The sequence below is a fragment of the Cylas formicarius genome, unplaced genomic scaffold (assembly GCF_029955315.1).
Source record: "Cylas formicarius isolate icCylForm1 unplaced genomic scaffold, icCylForm1.1 PGA_scaffold_7__23_contigs__length_41026272, whole genome shotgun sequence".
NCBI classification, from domain to species: Eukaryota; Metazoa; Arthropoda; class Insecta; order Coleoptera; family Brentidae; genus Cylas; species Cylas formicarius.
In genome coordinates this window covers 27,199,281-27,222,202 of record NW_026844352.1, presented here as the reverse complement: position 1 = coordinate 27,222,202, position 22,922 = coordinate 27,199,281, and the positions used below count along the sequence as shown (strand labels likewise).

At 33.2% G+C, this 22,922-nt stretch overlaps 1 protein-coding gene across 1 annotated transcript in view; it reads left to right on the top strand.

The window, feature by feature from the left end:
- Window positions 1–257: 257 nt before the first annotated feature.
- The window catches only part of LOC132705270 (low-density lipoprotein receptor-related protein 4-like), a 31,739-nt gene continuing 9,074 nt past the window's right edge, over window positions 258–22,922 (top strand). Inside the window, exons 1-16 of the mRNA XM_060675760.1 lie at window positions 258–603; window positions 5,050–5,355; window positions 9,710–9,863; window positions 9,928–10,109; window positions 10,826–10,955; window positions 11,827–11,933; window positions 12,066–12,225; window positions 13,080–13,230; window positions 13,278–13,594; window positions 14,830–15,016; window positions 15,072–15,225; window positions 16,524–17,288; window positions 18,346–18,522; window positions 18,575–18,736; window positions 18,796–19,011; window positions 22,499–22,782. Coding sequence (XP_060531743.1) covers window positions 528–603; window positions 5,050–5,355; window positions 9,710–9,863; window positions 9,928–10,109; window positions 10,826–10,955; window positions 11,827–11,933; window positions 12,066–12,225; window positions 13,080–13,230; window positions 13,278–13,594; window positions 14,830–15,016; window positions 15,072–15,225; window positions 16,524–17,288; window positions 18,346–18,522; window positions 18,575–18,736; window positions 18,796–19,011; window positions 22,499–22,782 — 3,528 coding nt within the window. The 5' untranslated portion in view covers window positions 258–527. The remainder of the gene's footprint in view (window positions 604–5,049; window positions 5,356–9,709; window positions 9,864–9,927; window positions 10,110–10,825; window positions 10,956–11,826; window positions 11,934–12,065; window positions 12,226–13,079; window positions 13,231–13,277; window positions 13,595–14,829; window positions 15,017–15,071; window positions 15,226–16,523; window positions 17,289–18,345; window positions 18,523–18,574; window positions 18,737–18,795; window positions 19,012–22,498; window positions 22,783–22,922) is intronic.

Below are 22,922 nucleotides of genomic sequence, written 5' to 3'. Positions count from 1 at the left end.
CCCGTGAAAATCACGATGACAAAGGTGAAGGTCTGAATGCTCATAGCAGACCGCTTCGTCTTCTGTTTACCTCCAAGGACAAAATTAGTAATCAAAATTAGCCCTTTTATTTTTCCACAATATTATAGACCGTAGTCGTTCTCTCAAATTGCGTGGGATGAGACTCGGCGCAGAATCCGCAACAGGACCGATATCCTCCATATATATATCTGCGCCGCTCTCAAATCCTCCACTAATTTTGGCAAGGCAGAGAAATCGATGCGACTCGACTATTTTCCATGAAGTTCACGGTGATATTTAAAGTGCTGATCATTTTTAATATGTTTGTGGCGATTCGTGCATCATTACGACATTAAATGATTGAACGTGTGGTCCAGAAATTGCTGTAAAGGCAAATTTAAAATCCGGGTCCCACCCACAGAACTTAATGTACTTTGGCGACTGGTTGATTAAAATGTTCACGTACAAGAGGAGAGCGTAAGGTGTGAGGGTGTTTCCATGCACCCTTTTACACATTTTATTGGAAAATGCTCAAAGTTGTAACAGACTTTCGAGGCGGAGTTTTGTGGATTTTGGCTATCTTTATTCTTTTCTTCGCCTACGGTAAGTAAGATCTCGTTTATTTATTAGTGGTTGCGAGCAATTTTATCGAATGTTTGTCTTGAGGCTGCATTTTTGAGAATCAAGCTGATAAATATGCGATACCACCCTAGTGTGTGGGTTGTGTTTATGCCCAATTACTTCTCGAATATGGCGTGCGAATCGGTTGTTGCGAAATACGTAATATCTATATAAAACTAACGAAACTATCAGTGGCGGAACTAATTTGAATAGAACTTTTTTTATATTGAACTCTCTTTGTATAAAAATTAAATATTTACTGACCAGGGTAATTAATATCTTCGAGAAAACTGTTTTGGGCTATTTAAGAGGAATACGAAACAATTATTAATAACAAATTTGGCAGGGCCTCCTAAGGTTTCTAGAAATATCGTACATTGAACTGTTTGTGTATTAAATTTATTATTTATATTATGTTATATTACTATTTATATTATAAGGAGTTTAATTAATGGACATATATTTTTATGGGTCGCAGGATCCTGTGAGGCAATAATATATTGTATATAAGATTATTATATATACTCTAACATATTATATTATAATATAAAAATTATAATTAACAATTGTTTCGTATTCCTGCTAATTAGCTCACAACATTTACGGATTTATCGACAGTATTAATTAAACTTTTTAATAATTCCTAGCTATCCTTTTTGTTTAATCAAAAGGTATTTTTATGGTTTGCAAGATCTTGCCAGGCAATAATTATTACATAATTACCATAATTATTACATAATTGCAATAATTATTACATATAATATAGTATATTATATAATATATATATTTCGATACGTTGGCAAACTGAAGTCTGGGTATTATTGCCTGCAAGATCATAAAACCCATAAAACATCTTTTTATTAAACAAACAAGATAGTTAGGAAATTTTTATAAATATTGTTTTTATAAATATAGTACAGGCAATAGGTGTAAATTTTATATTAATCTTGTGTCACGAGAAAGACATTTTTCTGTGTTATAGTATATAATTTAAAAAATAAAAACCATAAGCAAACCTTGATATTGACCACACCATTTTCTTGCCCTTGTCGGTACTAATTAGATTATGGGTTAGCAAAACGCTTGCCCAAATCATTCTTTAAGTTGTGGTTTAGGTGTTATTAATAAACTTACATTCACAGGTTTAGATATATATAATAGTACATTATGTAACAAGTTTGACTAATACTATTTAGAAATGTTCTGGATCATCCTTTTGGCTTCTTCAGAGCTTAACTAAAACTGAACAGCAACAGAACAAAATGAAATACTTTCAAATAAGCTCTAAAGTTAGATTCATCAACACCCGATGCAGGAGGAATCCGGAAGATTTGTAAATAGTATTAGTCAATTTGAAACATAATGTACTAAATATCTGAATTGGCTCGTGACCCTGGTAAATGAACCTAACGTCTTAAAGAGGTAGTTTCTACATTTTAGAGTAGGGGGCAGGAAAATATTTTTATAATGCTTCTCAAGCAGATGCGAGTTTCTTTTTATGAATTCAATTCATTGCATTCATAAATTCAGTTGTCCGTATTCTAATAAATGAATATGAATGAACTAATTTCAACTTAATTAGTTTACGAGATTTCATAGATAACGTACTAAAACAGAAATAACCCAATAACGCTTAGCGATAGCACGCGCTGTGCTGACGTTGTAACCTTGCGCCCTAGTATCGATTTTCCAAGTTATGCTCTGCCTTGAATGAACGGCTCCATTCATGAAGATGGTTTGGATCCGGACAAACGCAGTTATCTCAGGTTATTCGTTCATGCAAAAAAAAAACAATTCAATTGACATTTTTTCCACAGTTCTTTTCCATCGTAACTGTTTTTTCTGGAATTTAATACTTAAGTTTGAAACGTCATTTATTTATAGGTAACAAATCTATGATTCTTATCAAAAATAACCAAAATTACGTAGATTGACTACAATAAACCTCTCATCGTTATCTGGAAAATTTTAAATTACATTCGTGACATTCTTGTCACGAATGTAATTTGTCACTTGTCACTTTATTCTGACTTGTCTCGTTTAACAATCCAGAACTAACTTGGATGTTATTTTTCTGGATTGCATATATTTCATTGCCGCTTCTTTGTCTTCTTTATTTACTTTGCACAATGTTCTAGGGCTGCGGAACACTTATACATTGGAAAGAAAATTTAATTTTTGTCCTGCTTCTCCTGGCTCAGCAATGATTGGATGTTGTGTTATACATAAGCAACCCTAGGAATGGATGTGCCCTTATCTCCCTGTAAGAATGTCATTTTCTTGATATATCCACCAATTATTAGTGACTGGCCTTGTATCTAGATCTGTATTAGTGGGATATTCAGTAGCACCTACAGCGCTACAGTGGGCTTTGTGCTCATAGCAGTCTTATCGCCTCAACCTGTATGGTTGTTGTCCACCAAACAACGGCTCCATACGTTATTATGGGTTTTATTACTGTGCTGGTTTTACTTACTAAATGTCATTTTTGGCATTAGGCACCAGTTCATTTCACACATTCGTCTGCACCTTCCTAGTACAATTGATGCCCTAATTGTGATTTTTTGGGCATGCCGTCGTTGACAAGTAAGCTTTTGGTGACTCCTAAATACTTTGCTTCCTTGCAAAATGGTAGCTTTACTGTATATACTACCGGCGGTTTCAGTCCTGTCAGAATTCGCCAGATAGTGAATGAAACATATCATTTTCTTCGGGTTAACAATTACTATCCTAGGTAGTAAAAGCCCCTGCCGACCGTTTTTGCAGTAAGTCGTCAATCAATATAGCCCATACCAAAGGAGAGGGCATTCCTTCCCCACTGCTGTATTTATGGAGGTCTGCATAATATCGTGTAATGTGTTGCTCCTAGTTTTTATAGAGTAAAAAATATATATTTTACAAACGACATTAGTTAGCCAACTCTAGCACCTTTGCGGTAGATACTCAAGCGAATACAAAAAAAATTTCCTGTATTAGTGTACCATACGAGAGAACGAATTTGGAAAATAATTTTGCCTTGCTGACGTTTCATTAAACATGCTGCTGACTTTTCAGCGATCATCTCTTTCCGGATCCGTAAAAGAGATGGTTAGTTCTCAAGACTCCCGCCCAAAATTCTTCTGCTCTCCGGTCTTTAAAAAATTCACAAAACAACTATACCGTTTGGACCTATTGTTAGCTCTAACACCATGTCTAGCCTATATTTTGAAACCGTTGACGGGAAAAAATACCATTGTTGTGCTTAATTGTAGCCCACTAATTCAAGAATTAAAAAATATGTTTGTATGATATTTTTATTTCCGAAATATTAGGCATCGTTTCAGAGATCTCATAATTTGAAAACCTGCCTGCTGCCCTTCTAAATTTAATCAAAAACTATTAATCTGGAATATAATTTACACGTAACGTACACGTTAATCGGTTGTCGTCGCGAAAATTCTTACTGAGCATTTTGAAGAACCTAAACTGTGGAAAAGATATATAGATTATGTTTTCGTTATCTGGAAACACGGCGACAAATCTCCGCAATCCTTTCTAAATTACGTAAACTTAAAAAAAATAAAAATATTCCGTGATTAATTCCTTCCGCATCTCTGAACGAGGAATTAAGACATCTCATTTGAGTTCTTTTCTCGAACGATTGCCGTTATCAGGACTCATACTTTCGATCAAAAAATACACTACACCAGCACCACTTAAATAAAACAGCTTGGTAAATGACCCTACATTAGTAGCTGTAGTTCAAATTATCACCGAAGAAATATCAAAAATTCTGAAATAATATAATATCAAAACAAGCTTCTCTACTTATCAACAAATCTCCCAATATCTACGATCGGATAAAGATAACATTCCTGTAGTGTTTACAGTATATCGTGCATCCATGGCAAAGAATACATCAGAGAAACATGTCGAAAAATATGAACCAGATTAACAGAACACCATAGATCTGTGAGACTTCGACCAAAAACGCAATATCAGCAGTTTCTGAACATCATCATAAAACAGGGCACCAGATTTTACTCAATAACACCAAAATACCTGGATCTAGCGCTCTCTTCTATTATGCAAAAATTGGAGAGTGTAGGAAAATTATCAAACATCCCGTGAAGCAGACAAGAGTCAATACCCGACGCAACAGCATGTGGAAATTTCTTTGAAAAAGTGACAAATATGTCCCACTTTTAATTTATTGGAAAGAAAATAGTAAAGATTAACTAACTTTTACACTATAATATAATAATATTACTTTACTAATATTAATTATATTTATTTAATTGTACTAATTGCAATTAGTTTTTCTCTAAAAAATTGTTTCTTTAATTAAGTGGCAACTCTTTTATCATAAATATTTATATGCACTGTTCGATACCACTACAATTCTAAGACCAAAATAAAATTTTGCATTTATATGGATGTAATTTCTAGTGAAATGTTCGCCAGAATACCAGGCAAACTCGACGTCTGCAGTTCATCCAGGAGCGGCACGTCAAATGTTCGGATCTGGATCGCTTCGTCCAGCAGGAGCGAAAACGGTACTGGCCACTGGCCACAAACGTTTCGGCGTGAAGACGACTCTGAGACCCTATTTCCAATCGCACGTACCAATTTTACCGATTCCGATAGTATATCCACCATGGCCGATTTATCCAGGAGAACAACTTCCGTTTTTTATCGATCTACAGAGGCAGAAAATCGACAACTCCAAAGGCGAGGCTAGAAAAAAATATTCTGGTAAGAACGCATTGTTTTAGTGCGTAAAATTGTTGCCTTTTACTAACAATTATTTAATTTATCCTACCTGATATTTTCTCTTTGGTGGAAAAAAATACCAGTTGAAATCGACCACAAACGAGCCACTCACTACAATTCCAGTGGCAGAGCTACAGGAAATATTTATAATAATTAAAAATTTTATCCAAGATCGGAAAATAAATATTTAATTCGTCGTCGGTCGTAATAATAAAAATATAATTAAAAATTTATTATTTACTTACAACCTTATATACATTACGTCGATTATTTATATTTGTGCGACCCGGCTTCTCTTTTCAACTGACTGACGAGCTAGCGCGGTGTTGCGTACGCCCGAGTTCCGGAACGCAGAGTTGCACTCAATACTCCCATTCGTCTCGCTTGTCACAATAGATCGACATAGATCATTTTTTTGGCTTGATATATCTATCCCGTAACTCAATAATTCAATTTTGAACCCAATTTTCTTTATGATATGTATTTTTTTATGTTATTATATATTAAAGTACAAAACAGTGAAAAGTAATTAGGTTACTGGTAAAGCTCACAATACATATAATAAAAGATGCGGTATTCATGAGATAAAGCTAGGTTAACAATTGTTTAGTGCACCTCGAGAGCGCATTGTTTGGATTGCCTAGTGGACTGTATATCAATTTATTTATTTATTTTTTGAGTGACTTACTTTTGTAGAGTGGCAGTTATTAAAACGAAATCATTATATAAGAGTGATACTGTTATTATAAAATTGTAAGGGACTTACCCGTGCCGCTATGGTAGGGAGCCGTGGCCCCAGAATGAGATCTTAGTCCAATTATGGTTAAATTAGTTTCACTCCCGAAAACCGGTACGTACTTTTCATTTTTTTTGCCAAAATTTAATTTTTGTGCGTTTAACTCAAAAACGCGCTGTTTGATGATCTTCGCCCTTTATTCGTTTACCGCATCACTCATTCGATTAAAAATAACGAATTATTTAGATAGAAAATGCAGTAATGCGACAAAACCGATAGGAGACTGTTAGTAAGGGAAGAACTAAATTAAAGAAAGCAAGACATATTTTATTTACAAAGAAAGTTCATGAAACATGAAGCAGAAAATAATTTTCCTAAAAAGAGAACAAAAAAAATTCTAAATCAATTAACAATAATAACAATACCAAAAATTAATTTTACTATAAATCAACGGTTAAGAAAAGAAGAAGGAGAGGAGTCAATTTACCTTGAGTCGACAGACTTAATAGAACTTCAGGACACCCTATCCTAGAAACTGGCATGTTTCCTGAAGAACTAAATACAGTAAAAATAACACCAGTATACAAAAAAAACTCGCCAAAGGGCCTTAGGAATTATAAACCAGTAGGAATTATAAACCAGTTTCTGTCCTAAATACATTTTCAAAAATAACAGAAAAAATAATTTAAAAAAAGATAGTAAAATTTATAGGTTTGACCCACATCAATATGATTTCCACAAAAACAGCAGTACCTTTTGGAGCCTCAGCAGGCCTGCTAGAGCACATATCAGGAGAACTTAACAAAAATAAATATGTCTTAACAATATTTATCGATTTGCGAAAAGCATTCGCAACAGTGAACATTGATATAATGATTCATAAATTACAAAAAATGGGCTTCAGAGGTGTTGCACGAAGACGCCAAAGACCGCAAACACTACACGATATATGATATATGATCGTCAAACAAAACTGTGATATTAATTTGTTCCTGAACAATGTTAAACTGAAAGAAGTACAAAATTTTAAACACTTACGGCTAATCTTAACAAATAAACTTGAGGGAGACACACGTATGAACCAAATCATAAAAAAATTGCTCTTATCTATGGTGCAACAAAACGGTGTACCGACAGTTCATCTCATATAAGGTACTTAATTCCATGTTGAGGAAGTCTTCCCACTTATCTGCAAGATAAATTACAGAGAACTCAAAACATAGCAGTAAAAACCATATTTAAGATAAACCATCTCACTTCAATAGAAATAGTGTCCAAAACAACAAAAACATAAAAAAATTGTAACTGTTAAACAAGCATAATATATATGTTTCATAAAGAATAAATTGTTAAACAGTAACTTAGTGAAACAAATGCATAGTCAAAATAAACGTAGTGAAAGTGACTTTAAAAATAATTTTTCAAAAACTCTTAAAGTAAAAAGATCACCAATAATTTCACCAGCATTCAGACAAATAACTCTACACCAAAAGTGATTGGTGAAGCAAAAACAAGAGAGCAATATTGTCAAAAATTAAAAGTATATTTGCAGTGACTACACTTTCTACTTAAACTTAAAAACACTTACATAAAATACCAAGCTTATTATACAATTGTTTTATTTTGATTGTAATCTAAGGTTCCGATACTAGTTTGTAACACTCTTTTGTTTTTGGATAAATAAATAAATAAAAATCAATAAATACGAAAAAGGTTTAAATCACAACCGAACAAGAATAAATACTCGCTATACATTGAGCTGCAACATATTTTTTCTACATTTTACTCTAAATTAACGAAATATGCACCGATCAGGCATATGTCACTTCAAGACACCAGCCTCGTTAAACACTATACCGTGCCAATACAAGGAATTTACGGTACTTGATTGTAATTTTTCGGTATATCTTAACTAGCAATGGAATTTTGACGTTTGTCCTATCTGACGGTCAGGTCACACGTCATTCAGTCTTTCAGTTTCAGTTTTAGTGTTTAGCACAAACTAATAGTCGTACAAATATGAAACTTGCTCCATAATATACTATTATTCCTTCCGTTTTGTTTTCTTCAACTTCAATACCGTGGCAATACAATAATATTTTATTAATGACCCAGTAAAATGCAATTGCATTTATGTGCAATTTACAAAACAGTATAACGTCTTATTTTCATTGAATTTGGTGTTGGCTTGTGGGGTTTTTCACATAAACTCTCACATCGCTACTTAAATAAAAAATCTACTTTGCAGTTTATGATCTCCAAACGATAATAGTTAATGTTTTGTTCTAAAATAAAAGAAGTTTCTTTCTAAAAGGTGGTTTTTAAATTCTTGGTACTAATTGGCACACCTTTAGGAAAAAGCTAGAGAGTTTGACTAAATTATCGTTGTTAATTACATGTAAATCGTTTCCGATTTGCGTTGTTAAATTACAAACAAATTTATAGGTACAAACAAATAATTTCACATTTGATTCCACTCTATTAAATTAAATGCACCTGCCATGGAATCAACGAGTTGTAAATTTTCAACTCAACAATTTTCAATTCACCCACCACTCGTTTTATCGCTTTATCTGCAAAACATTTCAAATACGTCGAAATTCTGACCTTTGTCATTGCATAAAAGCTCCGATATTCCGAATTCGCTAAATAACTCCGGCTGGATTTCAGAGAATTTCTGTTGTATTGACTACGCTTTCAATTACTGGAAAATCAAGTTCAATGAATAAATTCTTTCTATGTTTACAACTGGCTAATCTTTTGTGTATTTATTTAGTGCCAAGCGAGTTCGTTAATGATTTCGTGTCCTTTGTTATTTATTTCTCCTGACTCTACTTTAGTACTAAAAAACCAAATTTCGCTCAAAGTAAAAATACAAATTTCATTCTGACTTCGTCACACATGTCTGGGTGATGTATTTATTGGAAAATTGGGGTTTAACTAAAATGTAATCTTTGGTTGATTTCGAAAATAAATAATAAATTTTTCTTCACTTCTAAGCGGATTTAACGAACCATCGCAGAACATAAGAGTTTATGCTATTTTTGGCTCTAATTTCTAGAAGTTCTGTACTAAATTGTGCACCTTGACATTTTCACTAGAAGATTAGACTTAAAAACCAAGTATGTCTACAGGGTAGGTAAAAAATACCGGAACTCCAATATAAACTAAATATGTCCTGAAAAAGCTGGAACGATAACATTCAATACCTGAGGGTTTTTGAACATGCAGAATTAAAAAAAATATTTATAATTCTGCTAACGTTTCACTTCTAAAATTTCCTATGTTGAAAAACCTCCAAAATTCGGACAACTTTGCTGGATTAGTGGAAAAGCGGTGTTGCCGTGTTTCAGTAATTTACCTAAATAAAATTTTGAAATAATGAGACTTTACTAAATTCGACATGCGCAAGTCATTGCAACAAAAATAAATAGGACATTTCATTTAAAATAACAAAATTATGTCGTGTAACGCAAAAGTGGTAAATCTGGCAACATTGCTGGTAGCATTTTTGAATTCTGATCATTCAACAACTCCCAGGTATATTAGTTGTGAATTTCAATAATAATGTGTCAATAAATTATTCCGCATTTTTTATAGGAAAATCCGATCCTCGCCGGCCGTATGTTTTTCCGTTCGACCTCATTCCACCCGGAAAATCTGATGAGCGTTCAGAGAAACAATGTAAAGAACGATGCGAGAAGAACTTTTTCCAGTGTTATAAGACCTGCACCTGTATAAGATACGAGAACAGGTAAATAATCTCTTTTGTTATTTGCAACGCCAGTTAACTCTGTGTCCGATTTTTATTTCTCCAGATGCGACGGCCACATGGATTGTGACGATAACGAAGATGAATTGGCTTGCGAGAATCATATTGTCAAATGTAACACAACAATTGATTTTATCCTTTGCCCGAGGACCAAACGTTGCATTTCGAGGAAGTGGCTTTGTGACGGCGATGACGATTGCGGCGATTTCTCGGACGAAACTCGTTGTGGTACGCAAAAGAATTTTGGTGACAATTAAAATATGAATCATAGAATTTCATCTCATTTTAACATAATATTTTTTTATTTTCGCTTGAAGCCTTTTCGTAAATATATAGTTGCATACACTCTATTTTTATAAATAATTTTAAATGTTTCATTTTCAATTCTAATATATTTCATTTTTTAATTACTAGGTAGTAGGCTTTGGGGTTAAATCTAAATAATTTAGCAGAAGTGTTAAATATATTAAAAGAATGAACGATTTATTCAGGTGATTTTCAAAACGATCTATATTTTCTTAAGTGAGACTGTAAAAAGCATTCCAAAATTATAAATATTGGGAACCGGAGGCCACAAAACGTACTCAGCTAATCAAAACTTAACAAGTTGGCCAAGTTTAGTATTTACTTTAATATTTATAAACCCATAATGAATTAAATTAAATAATTTGCTTATTTTCATTCGCGGGTTTCTTAAAATAAAAAAAGTACAAAGTTTGAGGCTACATCAAATTTTATATGACTTGTGTTACTACTTTATCATCTGCCGTTTTAGGAAAAATTAATATTTCTTTGAAACCTCTATAAAAATAAAGTTGATTGATAGATCTAACAGCATTATGCATTTCTGAAAATGTTTTGTATATATAGTTTATGTAATGTTCTTTCTTCTTAGATCTTCGAAACTTTTAATATGTCGTTCGACCCACACTATATATTTTTAGGGTTTGCATCAAATTGCTCAAAGGATCAGTTTCAATGCGACAATGGTCTCTGCATTCCCAAAAGCTGGATTTGTGATAATGACAACGATTGTAGAGACTTTTCGGATGAAATGAACTGCACCAAAATCGGGTATGTTTTTATTCTCATAAATTCAGAGCTTATTTTAAATTTATAAATTTAATAATTTTTAAATCTTTAAAAACAGCTGTTGAACGGCCACTATGTGCATATTTCAGATAAAAGTTTTAGTCCATTTTTGCTATTTTGCACTTGTTAAAAAATAAAACGGTAATTGATAACGTAACAGTCGTAGCAAAGTTGTTTTACAGGTGATTTAAAGAAGAAAAGTTCAAATAGTATCTTAGTAATTAGTAAGAATATATTTTTGAGTTTTAAATAACAAAATTATGATAATAATAATAATTAAACTAATTTCACTTAATTATAATAAAGCGAAGTTCACTATTTTGTCACTCAAGAATAATGTTTTATTGTAATTGCTAGAAAAAATTAATATAAAAATATGAACAATATAACCATACTATACAAACCATAAAATACAAATTTAACATACAGAAAATAGATAATACAACATAATTTTTAATATTTAATCCTTTCAACTATCTACTGTTTTAAATAAAGTTAGTAGAAATGATTCCATTAAAAATGAACTGTCATTTAAAACTTTTCTTGATAAATATTTGCCATGGACAATAAATAAACGATAATCTGGATATTTGAAGTTTCTTTCAAGCATTACGTCGGCAATTTTGTTGCCTTTTTAGCAGGTAGGTCATTATTTCAAATCATGCTAAAAAAATATATTTTAAAAAGATGTGAATTCGTTTAAGTTATTACTAATTTAAAAGTACTTTGTCATTTTCTTAAGATCTTAAGAATTTTTAAATTTACAACCACGGAGGAACGGAGAGACGGACCTACCGAATGATAAATTCCAAATTTTAATAGAGCGATGGACTACATATAATCGGCATTTTAGATGTACCCCTGATGAGTTTGAATGTGGAGACACAACTTGCATCTCATTGAGCTGGAAATGTGACAGACACATCGACTGTACAGACGGATCTGATGAAAGAGATTGTGGTATGTGATAGTTCTTTATTAAATAAAAGCCCCCAATAATCAAAGAAAAAAGTTTCTAATTTTCAGCATTTAACTTTAAAAAAATCAGTGGAAAAACGTTAACACATAATTTTATTAATTTTCCATTTTCAGATATTGTTCCGCCACATTGTAACGACAACGAGTTCCAGTGCAACAATCACAAATGCATAAAATTCGAGTTCAAATGTGACGGTGACGACGATTGTGATGATTGGAGTGATGAAGATGATTGTCCGAAGGTCATCGGTGAATGCGTGTCAGATGAGTTTAAGTAAGTACCTCTTTTTCTTTGGTAAACGACGACTGGTAAAGCATATTTCTTGTATTTTGTTTGTGTTTGTTTGATTTGTTGAATTTGTCGGAATTTCAGCCCCTAAGTATGTTAATGTTTATATTAGACTCAGAACGTTTTTATTCACTTAATTTCTGTTTTGTTTTTAAGAAACACATTTTATTTATTAAATATTTTATTACGAATTCAGATTAAAAAAGAGGAACATAGATGAGCCCACTAAGAAATTCACTGATAACTCTTTTAAAATACGGTTTAAAATAACCAGTTTTTTTTATAATCTTATCTTATTTAAAATAAAAAGTTAAGGTAACTTTGTAGGAAGTTGTATATTCCGAATTTTTATATTTTTCGAAATATGGATAGTTGGAAACATGCATTTAATTTTGTTAATTTTAATTTCGCCAACTTGTATTTGAAATTATCCTCCGTTTTTTTACAAGAAAAGCGTTTAAAATTGGAAAAGACTTGCAGGCACTCCTGACCAAATGTCATTTCTGACAGAAAATATTAAATAACTCAAAAATGTTGGTGTAGAATTTAGCATTTTGACGTCACTCCTTGAAAGTATTCAAAGATCTTCCTAAACATTGTGTTAACTAAAGTCTGCATAGCATACTATTAGGATTTTTAATTTAAAACAAGCATAAAACATTAGCCTTAGTATATTAGCCAAATTTTACATTTTTTCTGGTTGCCGGAGGGACATTTTGTATTTAACGTATGTGATGGCCAATAGTCCTTTATCAATTCAAGACAATAATTCGTAATATTCCACATTATGTGTTGTTTCAATTTTGCCTAGAAATTCATTGTAAATATCATCCTCTTAGGTGTAAAAGCGGTAAGTGTATTCCCAGGAGGTTCGTATGTGATAATCAAAAGGACTGTGACGATAATGAGGACGAAGTGAACTGTGATTACTCTAAGAATAAGACTTGTTCTTCCGATGAATTTACGTGCCCCGGTGGAGACTGTATATTGGTAAGACATCCCTCCGTCAAGGATTGCGAGTGATATTCGATTTTCAGAAAACTTGGGTGTGCGACGGTTTGGATGACTGTCCGAAAGGTGAAGACGAGCAAAATTGCGAAATAGTTTGCGACGAATCAAAATTCCCCTGTACCGGACCAGGTAGAAACGATACTTCAACTAGTTTTTGTATCGGCCTGAAACACCGTTGCGATGGTATACCTGACTGTCCCAAAGGAGAAGACGAAAGGAATTGCTCGAAAACGCGCGATTGCGAAAGAAATACGAAATGTAAACAGCTATGTATCACAACGGCCAATGGTCAGAAAAGCTGTTCATGTTTGAACGGATACCGTTTGGCTCAAGATGGCTACAGGTAAGTGGCCTATTGCATTGCATTGCATTCAAACATCAGAAAGCCAAACAGGCAAACACTTAAAGTAAAACCTATTTGTGCAGTAGATAAAAACGAATTTTAACTCCCTGGAGGTTCGAAATGAGGTCGATTCCTTTACGAGCATTGAAATTGTAATAATACATTTACTGAAGAATGCAAAAATTAAAAATGTTTGTTCATTTCTCAGGTGCAATAAAATTTAAATTAAATTTTTCACTCATCAATGACCTGCTCTATGAGCATGCATTGCATATTGCATGACATCAGATTAATTAAATTAATTGGCTGTAATAATATAGATAGGTTTTTCGATTTGGATTTAATATTTAATACTACCTAAATGTTTGTTAGAAATATTTAGTGAAGGGGAAGAGATTTCTCTACTAATTTCGTAAATACCAAAGATATTATATCTCTCATATCTTTAATAATATATAGTCTGGACTAAGTAAATAAAAAACTATATTATACATAAAAATAGATCAACATCTTACATATCAATATCTTAACATAAAAGTAAGTAAGAACAATATTTTTATTTCAACGTTCAATGAAGTTCGAAATGTTTTAAGAAATGTAGTTATAACGTTTTGCTTAATTATTGTTTGACCAGAGGCCTAATTCACAAACAAATCCTTTATTATTATTAATAACCATTTGGAAAGTATACGAGATTGTTGTTGTTTAAATTCAGAGAAAATATTTTATTTTACCATCAACAAAGGACGTGGCGGAAATGTTATCGGTGACAGGTTCAGGATGCCAATTAAAGGGAACGCAAATAATTGTGGCTACAAGATCAATAGCATCAGTCTTCAAAAAAACTGTAAATTCAATTCCTCTGTGATATAAACTCAACGATGGGATGTGTTCTGTTCTTGGTGTCAGGTGTGGGGTGGTTATCGTAATGATTTCTAGATTGTGTTACGAAAAATGGCAATCTTGACTTGTTGCGATATAAAAGGCACGCACAGGATCAAGTCTTCAGCGAACACTAAAAAAAAACTATAAATTCAATCTGTACTGCAGGTAGACAATGATGCGACTTGCAATACTACAAAATCGTGACTGTTAGAGTATAATGACTTTTCAAAATGTCGTGACAAATGAAATTGCTTTTATTTCCAAAAATATTGTTTCTGCCTTGTACGCTTTCTGGTGTCTTTCAATGTGTGTATCCATCTTTCATTTGGCACTAAACAATTTTACCTTAGCTGTGACGATATCGATGAGTGTCTGTATGCCACGGATCCGGTTTGTTCTCAAACCTGCAATAACACGATTGGAAGTTTTAAGTGTGGTTGTATGACGGGATACATTTTAAGACCGGACCTCAGAACCTGCAAAGCCGTGGGAGCACCTCCAACACTCTTGTTCGCCAACAGGATCGATATCAGACAGGTAACAGCTAAAGTCTTGGTGTAGAGTCAGATGCGACCAGGTATTTGATTTACAGATGAGCTTAAGCAACACGAAATATACGCAAATTCTTAAAGGTCTCCATAATGCCATTTCTCTAGATTATCATTATAAAAAAAGGTTAATATTCTGGTCGGACGTATCCATGGACAGGATTAAGCGGGCTTTCATTAACGGTACCCAAATTGAAAGTAAGTGTCACACAACAAGAATATTTTATTTGTTTTTAAACTTTTCATGCGCTTGGTTTATTTTTTCCAATATTTTATTCTTGAGTTTTTATTTATTATCTATTTTTATTACATTATTTTAATTATATAGTTCTCTTGCTTCCATTTTGGGATAGGTGGTTCAAATTTTCTAATTCATATGAGGTACTAGCAGGACATTAAAAGTCCTTTGTAAAAAAAACTTATACACTATTATTTTTTGAGAAAATTCAATATTATACTTAGACCAGAAATATAGTGCTTTTACAACCCATCCCGTGATCAACTTTGCCTACTGTTTATCTACTGCCTAGCAGACTCTTACCCGTAACCATTCCAGGATCGCCATAGGAAAATTATTACGTTCTATTTTATTACATTTGTACATGGTATCCTTATTAATATACAAAATATTAAATACAATAATAATAAAGTATCGTCACTATCGCTACTGTCGTCACCTAGGTCAATGATTAACTCCGCCACTAATCTTCCTCAAAAATATTTTCTTCTTTTATTACTCGTTTTTCACAGTTAGACCAGCTTTGTGCTAATATTTTAGCTACCTCTTGGCGAAACGTTTATGGTACTACCACTCAATTTTGGTGCAGTGTTATTTCTTCTTATATGTGCTTTCAGCTCGAACCAAATCATCTCAATAGACTTAAATATACAATGCTAGGGGGTAATCTCAAGACTTCACATCCGTTTTGTTGTGCTATCGAATCGATTTTGTAGTTTTCATTAAAATGTTTTATTTTTAATAATTCCATAAGTTTTTTTTTTTTCGTGTAGCTCCCTTCAAAATATAAACCACTTTCGTACAGAAATTCTTCAATTTCTTCCTTATTTGAAGAAGCATTTGGATTTTTTCTAATTTTGGCTGAATGATAAGATTATACGCATTATCCAAAACATTAAGAGTATTTGGCGATTCGAAAATAATCATCATCAAATTATAATCAAATTTAAAACGCTCGATTTATGTTTAAAATACACATTTCTAGTTTCTACAAATATTAGTTACGGTCCATCTCAGGCAAGCCCTACTTAATGCAGAATAAACATCTGTTGGTATGGTTTAATCACGGTCCTGCAAGGTTTGCGGTTACTTAAAACGTCAAAGCAATAAATGCACTATATTTTTGGTCGCATTGTAAGAAATTAAAATAATCGATTCTCTATGGCAAAATTTTTTAAATATTCAAAGCCTTCAAAAGTCATAATTTATTCAATTTAAAATTGTTTGGTTCCCATCTCCCATTATGCACTATTTTCAGCTGTTGTCAGTTCGGGACTTGAGTCACCCGGAGGCATAGCATTAGACTGGATTCACGATCTACTTTTTTGGACGGATTCGGGAACCAAGAGGGTGGAAGTGTCTAATTTGGACGGTACCCAACGAGCGATAATAGCAGCCAGCGAACTGGATAAACCTAGAGCCATAGTAGTGCATCCGGGAAAGGCGTTGGTCTTCTGGACTGATTGGGGGCCAAATCCAAAAATTGAAAGGGCCGAAATGGACGGTTCTAACAGAAAGAGTCTGATAACGGAGTCGGTGTTTTGGCCGAACGGATTGACCATCGACTTTACAAGCAATCAAATTTATTGGGCGGACGCGAAGCATAACGTCATAGAAACTGCCGAGCTGGACGGGAGTAAAAGGAAGAAAGTGATTACGAAAGGACTCCCTCATCCGTTCGCTATAACAATATTTGAGGACGCCATTTTCTGGACCGACTGGCATACGAAATCCATTTGCAGCGCCAATAAGATTACTGGAGCGGGATTTAGAACTCTGCATTCTCACTTGCATTTTCCCATGGATATTCATAGTTATCACCCTCAAAGGCAGCCATCGTTCAGGAATCGATGCGGCAGCGACAACGGCGGATGCGCGCACATATGTCTACCGAATAAGAGATCCTACACCTGCGTTTGCAAACTCGGCCAGAAATTAAAGAGTGACAAGAAATCTTGTCAGAAACCGGAAAGGTTTTTGTTGTTTGCTAGAAAGAAAGATCTAAGGATTAAGCATCTGGACGGTATTGGATTTTTTATAACTATTTGGTTTCATTATAGAAAGAATCGTCAGTTAATGTGACTAACTTCATATCTTCTCTCCTACATTTTAACCCTTTTAACCCGAAATTAATCAATTAGGACCGTTAACATAGCTGCATCGAGAACCAGTCAAAACTGATCCCTAAATCCGATATTTTGTCAAGTTAAACCGATTTCTTTTTCTTCATGTTGATTCTGTATATCATTTTCCTTATCAACTTCAAACGAACTGTTATACGTAAAACGGTAATACATAACATAAATGGATTTAAAAAGATCTTCATCTCTAGGTACCCTGATCAAATTTTCAGGGTTCTCTGGACAGGTTAGGAAATTGAAAACTCTGAAATACAAATTGTAAGACACATGTTTTCAACGAATTTCTAACTTCAGACCCCATTCCGGAAGCTCAAATTTTAAATATCTTCTATAAGGTGTTTAGAAGATTACAGTTTTGTCAATCCTGACCTTTTTTGAATAACCAACGACGTCACCAACACAATCTGAAGACACGAAATTCGTAGAAAACTAACTATTTAACCATTTTGATACTTTCGGAAAATTATGCGTATGTGATTGAAAATATGTCTAAAATCGGATTCCTTATCTGCGCTTTAGTTTCGAAGTAAGGCAGGAAGTTATTCACAATGGTAAAAGAAAACTTTATCCGTCGACTTGAAATTATATTAGCTGAAACTACCTAATAACAAACGGCTTCTCACTTGTTTCCAATCCTTTATCTCTTTCGATATTATCTTTTTAGCAGTTATTCATTTTATCATCGTCCTGGAGTTTCTAATATCTGTATTTTCTAAAATAATAACTGAATGATAAGCAATTTTATCATTTAAACTTTTTTATTTAGTAGTTTTCAGTGCCGAATCTCATAAATCTTTTAAAATCGTTCTTAGCCTTAGTAAGATCTATTAAAATATGCATACAAAATATGGGCAACTGTAAGTTTGAATTTAACACTAATCATTATAAACTACGAGCGAATTATTTATTTGTAAAAAAATACAATTTTGTGATTCACAGACTGGAACAAAGATCAATACCAAATGGTTATACCCATCGAGGGCGTTAAAGCGGCAACTGCAGTAGCATGGGATTCGAAAAACAACTTTATTTACTTCAGTGACGTGGCCACGTCCACCATCAATAGGGCGTTTTGGAATGGCAGCCACCATCAGGTTATAGTCCGTACTAATTTAGGTAACAAAATTAATTTGTTTGCGGTGATTGGTCAATTATTGTTGAATTCCAGCGACCCCGTCCGGGCTGGCAGTGGACTGGGTCACCAACAAACTATACTGGACAGATGAATCGACCAGCAGAATTGAAATTGCCAATTCGAACGGTGAAATGCGGTCATTGCTAATATGGGAGAACTTGGACAAACCCAAGGACATAACCGTCGATCCCCAAAGTAAATTTGTCTTAGCGGAATTTCAAGATGATTACTGGTTGTTTTTCTCTATATTATAGGTGGTCTTATGTTTTGGTCGGATTGGGGCGAGAAAAAACGAATCGAGAGGGCCAATATGGATGGCAGCGGTCGCATGATTATAATCCAGAAAAACTTGTCATTCCCGAACGGTTTAACTGTCGATCATCAAGCCGGGAAACTTTATTGGACGGATGGTGCCTTGCGAATCATCGCTTCCGCCAATTTCGATGGTTCCGCGCGACAAATCATTTTAGGTAAGATGTGCCAGATTGGATGGACCAATAAAAATTGGACTAAATATTATGAACGAATACGGATATGGTTAATAACTAAATGTGCTACTTTTGAAGAGCACATTCATTACTTTTGTTATAATTATTCGCAGGCCATATAACTTATAACGACAGTAACCAAGACCAAGAATTCAGCAATATGGAAGAAAAGTACAAATATATAAATACATGCAGACACTCTGCGGCAGTGGAAGCGCTAGGCTATCAAAAGAAGAGCGTCAAACAACAAAAACAACAAAATCCGGTGGTATGACGAGATCGAATCTGAAATAGAAGAAAATCGGAAAAAATAAAACAAATATTTAACGAAATTTAAAAAATGTAAATGACAAACAGAGATTCAAAGATACACAAGCGAAAGTACGAAGTTAGATATGCGAAAAAAGGAATAATCAATGGGAAAGGACATGAGCCAAACTCAATACATACAAGTACGAAAAGTTGGAGAGACGTACTCTCATTAATATTACCCAAGAGTGGAACTAATACTTTGAAATGATGCTCACTGAAGATAGCCCACAATTTAAACATGACCAAAGCGTAGACTCAGATATAGTCATACAAGGATCCCCAATAAAAATAAGTCACGGAGGTCAAGAAAGCATGAAAAACACTAAAAAATGGCAGAGCCCTAAGACCAGGAAATATCCCGTTAGAATTTATAAAATGCGGAAGTGAAAAATTGTATTATGCATTGAGACATTTATTTCAATGATGCGGTAACACATTGGAAGTAGCCGAAGAATGGAAAGAGAGACAAGAGTAACAATTATCGAGGAATAACGGTTAGTAGAATATATTGAAAAATACAGAAAAATAGAATAGAAAGGAATATGCTAATATGGAGGCCGAAGAACAAACAGGCTTTCAGGAAAATCCACAATTATTTGTTGATTTAAAAAGCGTATAACAGCGTACCCCTAGTAAAACTGTGGGAGACTTTACAACAAACCAATATAAACTCAGAAATAATAAATCCTTATATCAAGGAACAAGACCTAGTGTTAAAACAAGTTATGGTTTAACAACAGGAGTAACGGTTGCCAAAGGCCTTAAACATGTTTCAAATTTATTTGGCAGCGAAAGTGCAAGAATATGGGATTACCAGTGGATGACGAGTATACAGTTTACAGTCTATCGTTCGCGGATGATCAAGTTATCGTTGCACAAGATATGGATGACTTCGACTACATGGCCCGCAAACTGATGAAGAATATGACGAGAGGGGTTTGGAACCCAACATCGACACGACCGAATACATGTGCATACCATTAAACACTGCATCTAGGAATGAAAATCGAGAAAGGGGGACTCTGGGCGAAGCAATAGCAGAGAGAAACGTCCAAGGCAGAAGAATAATTTGCATACGAAACAATATAGTATGGGACAAAAATATAAATGTAAATACCAAAAGAGAAACAATTCAATCGTTGAAATCATCATAACATATAGTTCTGAAGTATGGCATTTGAAAGAAAAAACACAGAAAACTACTAGAGAAGAGCGACCGGAAAATCTAGAAGAGACAGAATATCAAACGACACAATAAAACAAAGGATGTCACAATATCCAATCCCAAAAAAATGTTAGATTGGAGATTTAGAATCGGAAGACGTAGAACGTTGTAACCCGATATATATCACTCGTTCTGTGGCCTGTCAAGTCTTACATATACCGAGTAACATAAAAATAGAACAATAAATATAAAAACATATATATATATATATATATATATATATATATATATATATATATATATATATATATATATATATATATATATATATATATATATATATATATATATATATATATATATATATATATATATATATATATATATATATATATATATTAAATTATTATCAAATCCTAATTAATAATTACAAGTTGCAATCTCGAATTGGTAAAAGGTTTGTTGAAATCTAATCATTCTGCTAATGCAATAGGAACTTGCTGTTCGTAGAAGAGATTGAATCGATATAGGTGGGACTCGTAAAGTACTCAACACTATACCTGGTATATACTGGGTGTCCGGTAAATGCCCTTATAATTCTTTTCATGTGGAGATATGCGTCCCTAAACAACGCCGCTAATGTAAAATTTGTATGTTGTAACTTTTCAAATTCCAAGTTTTACTTTTGGTTATACAAGATTAAACAAAAGTTTTCTTACACTTTTTTTTCGATAATTAAAAATGCAACACCAACCGCAATTCCTAAGCATGTATACTTTTTCTATTATTTAAAAAAAAAATGAAATACAGGTTTTTAAAAATTATTTGTTCGTCCACACCTGGTAAACTAAACAAGCGACTGGCTATCATATTACATTAATTTATTAAATTTTGTCAAGTACTTTAAAAGTTCTTCAACCAAAAGCAATTTCAAGCGTCATCCTTTAAACGTCGGTGTAGGGAAAAATTTTAGTTATGTTACGTTATTTTTTCGTGTTCCATCTAAATGTATAGTAGCAATAATAATGATTTATTGTGTGACAGATTCATACAATTATTGACAAGACAATTGAGCAAACATTGATTGAAATCATACGTAAAACAAAAGAAAGATATAGGATTTAAGAACATACATCTGGATTAGCTAAAGGCAGGTTAAGACGTTTCTGTAAAAAACCATGCCCCATAGTTAATTTAATTTTAATTTTAATCCACAATAAAAGTTATGGTTTCGGCACTCGGTGGTTGTCAACTTTTCGTAATATTAATAAGATGATAACCGCTTTTGGTAAATGTCCTTAGTGTCAGCTAACTACCTTAGCTGCACAACAACCAGTTAATGGGAGAAATAACTCTAGTAATTAAGAAAACTCTTAAACTAAGAAGCAAAACCATCTCTCACTTCTTTACTACTTTACTAATTAATGCTCTTACTCTTGCAGTTGGTATGTTAGATTAATTTAATATTTGTTGGTATTCCTGCCTCTATTAGGCTTTAAAAAACGTTTTCAAATAAGATCGCTGATCAGTTGATCGCAATTGAAAATTGAAAATAATTTTTATAAATTTCTCTGGTAATTGATAATTTATAAATTATATATATATATATATATATATATATATATATATATATATATATATATATATATATATATATATATATATATATATATATATATATTATGATAACCAAGACAGAACTATACTCTGTGCCATATAAACTTAAACATGCAATATATGCTTAGCTATATTTATAATATTTTGTGGGTTGGTTGCCTGCTAATATTTTTGTTCCAGACGTGTCTTTAATTTCACAAAAAAAAAATCTGTTTTTATATTTATTGTGATAGTCATTTACATTAAATGCAAAAAAAAAAACATTAAAGCTACAATAGGTATATTCGCAGATATATTTACAGTTTTACGGACTATATTTTTGTAATGGTGTACGTGGAAACTTGTGTTTTAATCATCCTTGTCGTTGCTATTTAGAAGGGAGTACCATACCATATCCATTCGGCCTGGACGTGTTTGGGGACGACATGTTTTGGACCGACTGGGAATCAAAGACGATAGAAAAGGCCGATAAAGTGACCGGTGGAAATCGTACAGTATTAGTCCGAAACCTGAACGATTTGATGGGTATTACGGTATTCCATAGATCTAGGAAATCCGTGAGGACACCATGTACTGTTAATAACGGCGGTTGTTCCCATCTGTGTCTATTAAAGTCTAAAGGATACACCTGCGCTTGTCCGACTGGAATCAAATTGGGGGTACGTAAATAACTCATCGAAAATACAAGATAAAAAATTATAAAATTTTTGACTCGTAAATCGAAATGCATAATATAATAATTACCCAATTATGGAGTAGACAAAATTTTGTTGAATGTCTAGTCGTTGCTTAATCAGAT